Genomic DNA, 10,222 nt, shown 5'->3' on the forward strand with positions numbered 1-10,222 from the left:
TAAAGACAATAATGAGTATAATGTTAAATTAAAATGTTGAAAATTTTGGAATTAACTGACTTGACTTAACCTGGTAAAAATCAGATCCTTGTCCTTTACTTTGCTTCGTACGAGGGTCTGGACCCACGGCCTATAGAGAAGCGAATCTTGCTGGAGGCGTGGCCTCTGCTGAAGTTTAAAATGATTGGATCGGTTGGCCACAACATATGTCGCTGTGAAAGAGGCTAGGCTAAGAAGCTAACAAGAAATTGCGTGCGCCGTAAAAACCCTTCTGAGAGGAGAAATGTACCGCGCCGAACAAGACGACTGTAAATGAGAGCTGCTGCTTTGTCAGACAAATTTAATTTAATTTGGAAGCCTTATCAACACAGACTGGCTTCATTCACTTCCTCCACTGCCATTGATAAAATAACTAGCAGACACTGCGCAGAAAGTCGACGTTCTGTTCTCTGATTGGCCTTGAYGAAAATTCTCCCAAAGAAATCCTTGTCTATGGGAGRAATTCTAGACGCAGCAGTGAAGGGAAACTACTACACAGGTGTGATGGAGTGAGTTCAATCCAATAAGATGTCAGAATGGTTTATAATTACACTTCTCATCAACCACAATCAAATTCACTCTGTATCTGGATAGATTTATATTTATTTTTTTTTCTGAACAATGAAAAGATGGAATAAAAACAAGTCAAAGTTAAATAGAAATGAAATACTTTTTGCATTTTAAAAAGTAAGGAGTAGAAAGTACAGATAATTGAATTAAAATGTAAGAAGTAGAAGTAAAAAGTAGGCTGAAAAATAATTACTCCGCTAAAGCATAAATAACCAAAATTACTACTTAAGCAAAGTAACAAAGTATTTGTAATTAGTTACTTGACACCTCTGATCCTGGTACCCATGACATCACRGATAATTTACCAGAACACATACATTTTTGAGCTTCTCCAGGAAATATGTGAATGGTCCACATTTCTACGTCCTCTCCAACCATTTTGTTGTCTTTTTATCTGTTTGCTTTAATGAAAARTCTTATAAGGTTCCTCCAGGCAAACTCTCTCCACGTCCGAGCATCAGGAGTTGTCTGGTGGAGTTTCCACATTTTGCCATATCCTCAATATTTATATATATAATTATTTTTCCCATTTATTCTTTACCGATTCAGTTGTGTCTTTATTTATATTTGTTTGTTTGGACTTTATAGTGAGTGAAGTTTAAGTAAGTAAAGTTTATTTTTATAGCACCTTTCATAAACCACAAAGCGCTTCATAATAAAAGCAAGAAAAAAATTAAAAGCATCATGAAAACATTACATTCATACAAAAGTCCAAGTAAAAAAAGGAAGAAAATTTTTTTAACTAAAAGCCATACTGCCCACATTTATAATGTTATTATTCYAAAATTGTTATAATTTAGCCTTAGTTATAATTTTAGGGATGCATGATACGTATATCAGCATTGACATCGGTATCAGCTGATATTGGTCATTTTTTAGAATATCTGTATCGGCCCAATATGTAAAACGGGGCCGATATTAATGTCCGATATTGATTTTCCATTTTTTAGGGGTTTTTTTTTCTGTTTTGGGAGGCAAAATATTTGGTCGACTAGTATCTGATCGTGATAGTGATATTGACGCTGTGCAGCCAGGAATAAGTGAAGCAGAGCCAGGTCAGAGGTCTGCTTGTTTATTTACAGTATCGAAAAAAGACACAAGTGTGTTTGTGCGTAAATAATTTGTGTGTTTGTGTGATATCGGTAAATATCGGTTATTGGCCATAACAGCAATGATAATATTGGATATCGATATCGGCAGAAATTTTCATATTGTGCATCCCTMTATAATTTGTATCACTTCGCTCTCTTCTTTGTAATGGTTTGTCTGTACTGCAGTTTTGTAGTAATTTCTCATTTGAAGACATTGAAGATATTTTCTACTAATTATATTTCTGTTCTAGTTGTTGAAAACTCTCCAGATGTCCATTTTCTCCAGCAGGCATCATGCTGTCATTCCTGTATAAGTCTATTTTTTATATTTGTGATCTATTAAAGTATGTTTAATGTTGTTATCATATTCTGTCTGTTAGGTCATGTGGTGGCAGGAGGTTCATTTTCGTACACACCTTACATAGTCCAATGAGACACAACACAGAGCTCTATAGCTCCATAGGTTTTAGTGAAACTAACAGAAAGTAATAACTGGATGAGTCAGTCCAACACAAATCTCAGAGAGCTCATTTTGCACAACTGATTGTTGTTAGCCCTTGGCTTTTTAGTCATCAAGACTGAGAAAACAGTGATTTTTGTGTTTTTGACATTATACATGAGACCCTTCATTTGCTCCTCACACAGGATGCACTACGGACATCATGACGAGTGACCATTCACCGGTTTTTGCCTCGTTTGAAGTTGGAGTTTCATCACAGTTTGTCTCCAAGCAAGGTATGAGCAGCAGTCAGCTTCAAGCAGGCAAAAAGCACTTTTAACTTCGAGCCTGATGTCTTCTTTGGTTTCCATTTGAAAGGTCCCAACAGTGCTCCTCAGGGTGGAATCCAGTTCATGAACTGTGTGGCCGTCTTGGTGACCAAGTCAAAGACCAAGTTCTGCATCGAATTCCATTCCAGCTGCTTGGAGAGTAGGTTTCTTTTCATTCCTTTTTAAAATCTTTCTTACAAAGTACGTCACTAGATTCTTCATTGAATGGATGAAGGTGAGAAACATAATTCTTCCAACAGAAAGGGTGAAGACTTCAGAAGGAGAGAACACAGAACAATCCAATGGATCCATAAAAGTTTGGTTTGGAAACCAAGTAGAGGTAATTTTATTTTTTAAAGAGACTGGATATAACAAAAATAGATATTCATTATGTGTACTTCTTTTTCAAGCTCACCCCCATCATTTCTGATCCGGAGTACCTCTTGGATCAGCACATCCTCATCTGTGTGAAATCCACCGACTGCGATGAGTCATATGGTAATATGTTCGCACTGTGCTGTTTGTCACTGATTTGTGCAACATAACGTCATCTTGAGTTTTCTTTTTTTGAAAGGAACGGGTTGTATTGCTCTTCGAGCTGCACAGAACAGCTACAATGAGTTCACCATCCCCCTGACTCACCACGGCGAGTACACCGGCACTCTGACCGGGGGCATGCAGTTRCGCACCTCTGACTTCAAGCCCACCGAGAAGCTATACGGTGAGAATACGGGGATGATGAAGAGGATGATGGGTTGCAGTTGAGACTAAAACAAAAAAAGCTAAAATGTGTGACAATAAATTTAGATTTTATGTTAGTTTCTATGTTCTTCACAATATATGGGTTGAAATGAGCAAACATGATGTTTAGTACATTAGCTCGGGATTCAAAACCACAAATTTATTAGTAATACTGTATTTATATGGTTAGTTCCCAAGCTAATAATATTAACACTAGCTCCTGAACTAATGTTATATGTATGTAATAACAACATAATATGTATGTGTGTGTGTGTGTGTGTGTGTGTGTATGCGTACCGATGTTTTTGCTACTTGGTGGGGATGATTTTTCTGGAAAATGGTAAATGGACTGTACTTGTATAGCGCCTTTCTACTCAACCAGGATACTCAAAGTGCTTCGCACTATAATCTGTGTCCTCATTTACCCATTCACACAGCACTCTACAGGATCTCCTTCAAAGCTAACATGTACAATCAACTGTGGAGACTAATCAGTGCCAATCACATTCATACACTGATGGGACACCAGAGGCATTGGGGTTAAGTATCTTGCCCAAAGACAACAACTTAGACAGCTGGACGGGGGATCGAACCGGTGAACTTCCAGCTCCAGGACGACTCCCCTAACCACTCTGCCACAGCCTCTTGGGGACCAAATGCTCCTTGTGAGGACCAAAGCCTGGCCCCCACGATTTCGGAGGCTGATTTTGGGTGGGGGGGTTAGGTTTAGGATCAAGGTGTAAATTACGTTTATGGTAGATTTAGGGTCAGGTATGTACTGGAGTGGTTAACTTTAGAGTAAGCGGTCAGGTTTAGGCTATCAGTGGTCTATAAAGTACTTGAAAAAAAAAACAAAGTAAAAGTAAAAATACCTTAACAGAAAATGATTTTGGTAAAAATAAATTTCACTGGTGGAAAAAGTACTTAAGTAAATGTCACAAAACTGTTCATAAAAATTGGGAAAGTAAAAGTAAAAGTACTTTTACACACTCTCTACGAAATAATCTGTAGCATTTACTGAACCCCTTAACCATCTTTGTTCCACTGGTGGGCAAAAATGGTGAAGTTTCTGCCGTTAAATGTTTCTGAACGCGACCGGGGGCTTTTATTTTGAGGACTAGGGTGTCARACAAATTCCTCCAGTTCTTACCTTTCAGGGGCATCTGTTATAGGGGTTAACCAAACTGSTTCCACTAAACCCAGTGGAGAAAATATTCTTGCCTCATACAACCCCTGGCAAAAAGTATGGAATCACCAGTCTTGAATGAGCACTTCTGTAAAACAAACTCCGATCAAAATCATGATACAATAATGAGGTCATTCCAAAATGCAACTTGTTGGCTTTCAGGAACACTCAAAGAAATGAAGAGAAATCATTGTGGAAGTCAGTGAATGTYACTTTTACTGACCAAGCACAGGGAAAAATATGGAATCACTCAATTCTGAGGAAAAAAGTATGGAATCACTCAAATTGGAGGTAGAAAATAAGGACACACCCAGTCASTTTCCTTTCCCTAAATGGACACCTGCCTCAGATTAGATCTGCTCGTTAGTCTGCAGTTAAAAACACCTGCAGTCATGACACCTTGGAGGGCTGCTGGACTAAGTGGAGTGGCAAGAACCATGGCTCCAACAAGAGAAATGTCTCTTGAAACAAAAGAGAGGATTGTGAAACTTCTTGAAGAAGGTAACTCTTCACGCATGGTTGCTAAAGATGTGGGCAGTTCAGTCAGCTGTATCCAAGATATGGACCAAATACAAACAGCATGGAATGGTTGTTAAAGCCAAGCGTACTGGTAGACCAAGAAAGACATCAAAGCATCAAGACAAACAAAAGGCCATTTGTCTTGAAAACCAAAAAAGTACAACTAAACAGATGAAGAATAAATGGGAGGAAGCTGGAGCCAATGTATGTGACTGAACTGTAAGAAACTGCCTAAAGGAAATGGGATTTCAATACACAGGAAAGCTAAAAGAAAACCATCATTGACACCTAAACAAAAAAAGAACAAGACTGCAATGGGCCAAGGAGAGGCAAACATGGACTGTGGATGACTGGATGAAAGTTATCTTCAGTGATGAGTCAAGAATCTGCATTGGACAAGGTGATGATTCTGGAACTTATGTTTGGTGCCGTTCCAGTGAGATTTATGAAGAGGACTGCCTGAAGAAAACAACCAAATTTCCACAGTCCTTGATGATATGGGGCTGCATGTCAGGCAAAGGCACTGAAGAGATGACTGTGGTTCATTCTTCTATCAATGCACAAGTTTGTATTGACATTTTGGACAGTTTTCTCATCCCTTCAATTGAACAGATGTTTGGAGGTGATGAAATAATTTTCCAAGATGACAATGCATCGTACCATAGGGCAAAAACAGTGAAGGCATTCTTTGGAGAAAGACACATTCAGTTGATGTCATGGCCTGCAAATAGTCCAGATCTAAACCCAATTGAAAACCTGTGATGGAAATTGAAAAAAATGGTCCACAAGAAGACTCCGATCTGCAAAGCTGATCTGACAACTGCTATCAAAGAGAGTTATCAACAAATTGATGAAGAATACTGTTTGTCACTCATCAAGTCCATGCCCCATAGACTGCAAGCCATTATAAAAGCCAAAAGTGGTGCAACTAAATACTAGTGATGTATTTTGAATGGTCTTTTGTTTTTCTGTTTTTCATGATTCCATACTTTTTTCCTCAGAATTGAGTGATTCCATATTTTTCCCTGTGCTTGGTCAATAAAAGTAACATTCACTGACTTCCACAAYGTTTTCTCTTCATTTCTTTGAGTGTTCCTGAAAGCCAACAAGTTGCACTYTGGAATGACCTTATTATTGTVTCATGTTTTTGATCTGAGTTTGTTTTACAGAATGAAATGTCTGAATGAGTGCTCATCCAAGACTGGTGATTCCATACTTTTTGCCAGGGGTTGTAGGTTAATGAAACCAGCTGACATGACTCGGTTGAGTAAATTCAACACTTCATTTTTTAGAGTGCATAAACAACTCCTTTCATGATGAATTTGGAAATGTTTAATTTTGTAACGAGTAACTAGGTGTTAAATTTTAAAGTAAAGAAGTAAATAATCAATTTTAGGTTTTAAACGTAACAAAATAAAAGTAAAAGTAACGATTTCAAAAATACTTGGTAAAACTACAAATCCTCAAAAAAGTTACTTAAGTACTGTAACAAAGTAAATGCACTTAGTTACTATAAACTTCTGTAGGCTATGTGTGTGTGTGCGTGTTATTGCCCTGAGCTAATACTATTAGCGCGGGGGCTAATATAGCATGGGGCATTGTACTTATTCATAATATATATACTGCATGGCATTAGTTCAGTGGAGATWTAGTGTTGATTCCCAAACTAAATCTTCATGTACATATTAGCTTAGGAGCAAACGCGAAAGCTAAAAGGCTAAAGAGGAGGTTAGCCTCCCATGAAGCAGCTCTGTTTCCTCCATCATCATTTTCAGTTTCAGACTGAGTCATTTCTACCTTCTGTCAATACGCTCCAGTTTTATTTAAAACGGCTGAACGCTAAACATTGTCCAAAGTTAACCTTTAAGCTGACAAGAGCTCTCACTGGAGCTCCTAGTAAGCTTAATCAATTACTTAGATTGCTTTGCGGTGTAATGTTGACGTCCATGTGGCAATATATATTTTTTGCTTTATAAAAATTAAACAGTATTTTTACAGTCTGGTTTTTATGTTTATCAAATAATGTCTAATGTTACAAGAAGTCAGAGATCTCTTTAAACATCTTTTTTTATTTTAAACAGCTTTTCTTATTTTACTTCACTTTCAGATTTCATCAAAATCGAAAGAGATGATGCTTTTCCCACAAAAGKCAAGGGCGGGGATCTTAACAAGTATGTATTTTTTGTTGTTGTTTTCCACCCCACCTTATTATAAAATATCTTCTGAACTGAATCCCAGGACATAAATGTGTTTCCAACCTCTGGTCGGCAGGTCTTCAAACACTCAGGCCCTTGATATTTCAAACCCAAGTTACATGGGTGTGTCATTCAAGAGCGGTAACACGGCCGATAAGGGCTGGAGTAACAGAATCGCACCCCGAAATGCTCCTACTGGGGGGTCGTCAAGTAAAGATCAGAAGAAAACAGGGTATGATTTGAACGCACGCAGCTCAGGTTCTAACACACAGCTGCAAATTATTCAAACCCTTAGTATTAAAACATTAAATGTTTCAGTAGAAAGTCAAATTAAAGATGACTCCTGTCTGTAGGAACGTGGAGGAAAAGTTGTCAGAGATGTTAGACAATCCGCTCTACGGCTCAGTGACAAAATCCCACGGTCAGGCCAAGGACCAGGGCCCCCCGCAGACGCCCGCAGCGGACGGAGACCCAGACCGGCCCCCGCTGCCCGTCCCACGCAACCGCTCCTTCACCTGCTCCGAGAACAAACCTCAACCCTCTGCTGCCGCCGGCCTGCACCCCCCGTCCCAGAAGAAACCGGTGGTGCCCTCGCGCTCGGAAGGTGGGATGGCRCAAAGCCGACCCCCTTTGCCCAAGCTGCGGCCAGAAGCCCAGAACCCCAAACCCAGAGACTACAGAGACAGCTCTGAGCTCCCCGGCAAACAAAGACTGCCAGCGAGACTCAGTCCACAACCGCCTCACAAAGACAGTAAGAAACAACCACAGAGTCTTAGACTACTTTAATTTAAATGACGTCTAATTTTTAATGTTTTTTTTTTTCTCCAGTGCATCCAGATCATCCAAAGGCGGGCCGTCCTGTGAACTGAGACCAGGCTGCAGCTGACAGAACAGCTTCCTGTCTGCAGTTTTATGAAAACAAAATCTATAAAGTCAAACGTTATTTTCACTTACTGTCTTCTGTAACATTTAACCACTGTCCTTTAGGAGGGGAAAATATCTAGAGCTACCACATCCTGAAACTTTGTACTGAAAATGATAGCTTGTTCATTTTTGAAGTGATGTTCTGTGATCAGTATCACCGTGGAGCAGAACGTGTGGAGAAAAGAGCAGCGGTCTGCCTCCGGGCTAGGCTAAGGTACACATAATGACAAAAAGAAAACAGCTACAAACTAAACAGTGTCATACCTAAATGTAGATGTTTATTATTAGCTAATGTAGCATTCTTAAAAGTGCCTGTGACATGCCTATCCTACAAATACAAAAAGTCAAAGTAAAGATCTTTATTCTTAAGAAAATTGCCATAATCCACATGATTTTACACATATTGTAAATTATTCAAACCCTTAGTATTAAATTATTACCTATAAATTAATGAATTTTTGGATTTGGCTCAGCCAAAGTGAAACAGGAAGTGACATCAAAGGGAAACTCATTAATAAAATAAGCTCTCTGGTCTTTGTTTCTAAAAACAATAATATTCAAACTTTAACTCTTCTTCATCTCTCTTTGATAGAAACTCAAAATAATCTAAAGAAACATCAGATTCTTCTCCACAGTTTCTGTTGTTGGCTGTCGTAACAACGCTCTGTTTACAGGCAGACATTCCCCTTTGACATCACTTCCTGTTTCTTCACATGCAAATATCTCAACAACTGTTCATCTCAGCGTCGTGAAATTTGTTTTGCAATATTTTATCAATCTTCTCTTTCCAAAAATGCATTCAGGTTTATTACAAAAAAGTTGATGTCACAGGCACTTTAACCACAGTAGGTTTTATAGAAAGTGTTGTTTTATAAGCAGGAAAAATGTTCAAATCCAGAGGCCGGGTCCTCTGAAGGCTGAATTCGTCGGCCGCTCACGTCACAGCGCTGTGACAGAGGCTGTCTAAAACTGAAGACTCCTCCAATGCGGCCGACAAACGTGTCCTTCCTTTAACCAGTAAGGACTGGTCTGATGGATCCTTCCTGGCCCACCATATCCCATAATGCATTGTGGCCCGACCAGAGTTTATATATTTTTTATGCTAGTAATGGGGACGAAGCGAGAAAAGAATATGTTTTAAAAATAAATATGGGGGTATAAAAATGACATTTTTATGGGGTTTTTTTTTGTGTGATTTTTTGTGACTTTTATCATTTGTATGTTTTAAATATTTTTGTCAGGAAAATAAGTGAAATAACATGCACCTACGGCAGGTCCATTAGTTCTTCAAATATTACCTTTGAGTTAATTTTATTGTTTTGTGATATTGATATTAGCCCACCTCAACAGTCTTTGTTTTGCTAGCCATTAGCCTAGCCGTTAGCTCAGCCAGGAGGAAGACTTCTGCCCTTTTCTCTACACGCCAAACTCTAAAACTGATGTCATGAGGGATAAAGTACAAACTACTGATAACTACTTCAAAAATCTCCAGACCTGTACCATTATTAAAACATTTTAAAACTTTGTTCCAAGTTTTTATGCCAAGCTAAGCTGTCTGGTGGCTGTTTCAACAGATAGATTTGATTTCTGTGTCGAAACAAGACAAGTCCTCGTCTTAGGGTGTCTAACTGTCTCTGAAATATGTCATTGTGTTGCATTTAAGGGGATTTGTGAGTAGAAATTAAATATAACTAAGGAGTTATTGCTGTAAAACTGTTGTTTTTAATTGTAAGACAGGTCAACTTGCTCAAAATCCACCACATTTTGTTGTGTGTTTCTACAGTAGCCCAGATGGACAAACCCAACGCTTCTAAAGTTTTTAATTTTTATTATATATTTCATCTGTGAATCATTTCATCATGTTCAGAGAAAAAAGGTCAAACCAACTGAGTTGGTTGTAATCTGTAAATTAGCCACTAGATGGCGCCACATCCCAAACATGATTATTTTGCTGATGAATAAACGTTTTTGTTAGGCTCACATTACACTTGCAGGCTATAAAACTAACTTTTGCTTCCAAAATAAGAGTTTTACACTATGTGTTCGTTAAAATGTTGACCACAGTATTATCTTGCATGAACATCACAGCTTTTAACTTGTGCAATAAATCTTCAAACACATTCATATGTCAAGGTTGTTTTTAATTTAATGATATAATATTTTAATGAATTAAATATTATATATATATG

General features: G+C 38.3%; 1 protein-coding gene across 1 annotated transcript in view; it reads left to right on the plus strand.

The window, feature by feature from the left end:
- Positions 1-8,523, plus strand: part of inpp5d (inositol polyphosphate-5-phosphatase D) — a 31,987-nt gene extending 23,464 nt beyond the window's left edge. The window contains exons 19-27 of the mRNA XM_014022350.1: positions 2,346-2,435; positions 2,518-2,628; positions 2,729-2,808; positions 2,879-2,966; positions 3,043-3,189; positions 7,022-7,085; positions 7,186-7,341; positions 7,463-7,860; positions 7,938-8,523. Of these exons, the coding sequence (XP_013877804.1) occupies positions 2,346-2,435; positions 2,518-2,628; positions 2,729-2,808; positions 2,879-2,966; positions 3,043-3,189; positions 7,022-7,085; positions 7,186-7,341; positions 7,463-7,860; positions 7,938-7,978 (1,175 nt within the window). The 3' untranslated portion in view covers positions 7,979-8,523. The remainder of the gene's footprint in view (positions 1-2,345; positions 2,436-2,517; positions 2,629-2,728; positions 2,809-2,878; positions 2,967-3,042; positions 3,190-7,021; positions 7,086-7,185; positions 7,342-7,462; positions 7,861-7,937) is intronic.
- Positions 8,524-10,222: the final 1,699 nt, after the last annotated feature.

This window comes from Austrofundulus limnaeus, unplaced genomic scaffold, assembly GCF_001266775.1.
Source record: "Austrofundulus limnaeus strain Quisiro unplaced genomic scaffold, Austrofundulus_limnaeus-1.0 Scaffold326, whole genome shotgun sequence".
NCBI classification, from domain to species: Eukaryota; Metazoa; Chordata; class Actinopteri; order Cyprinodontiformes; family Rivulidae; genus Austrofundulus; species Austrofundulus limnaeus.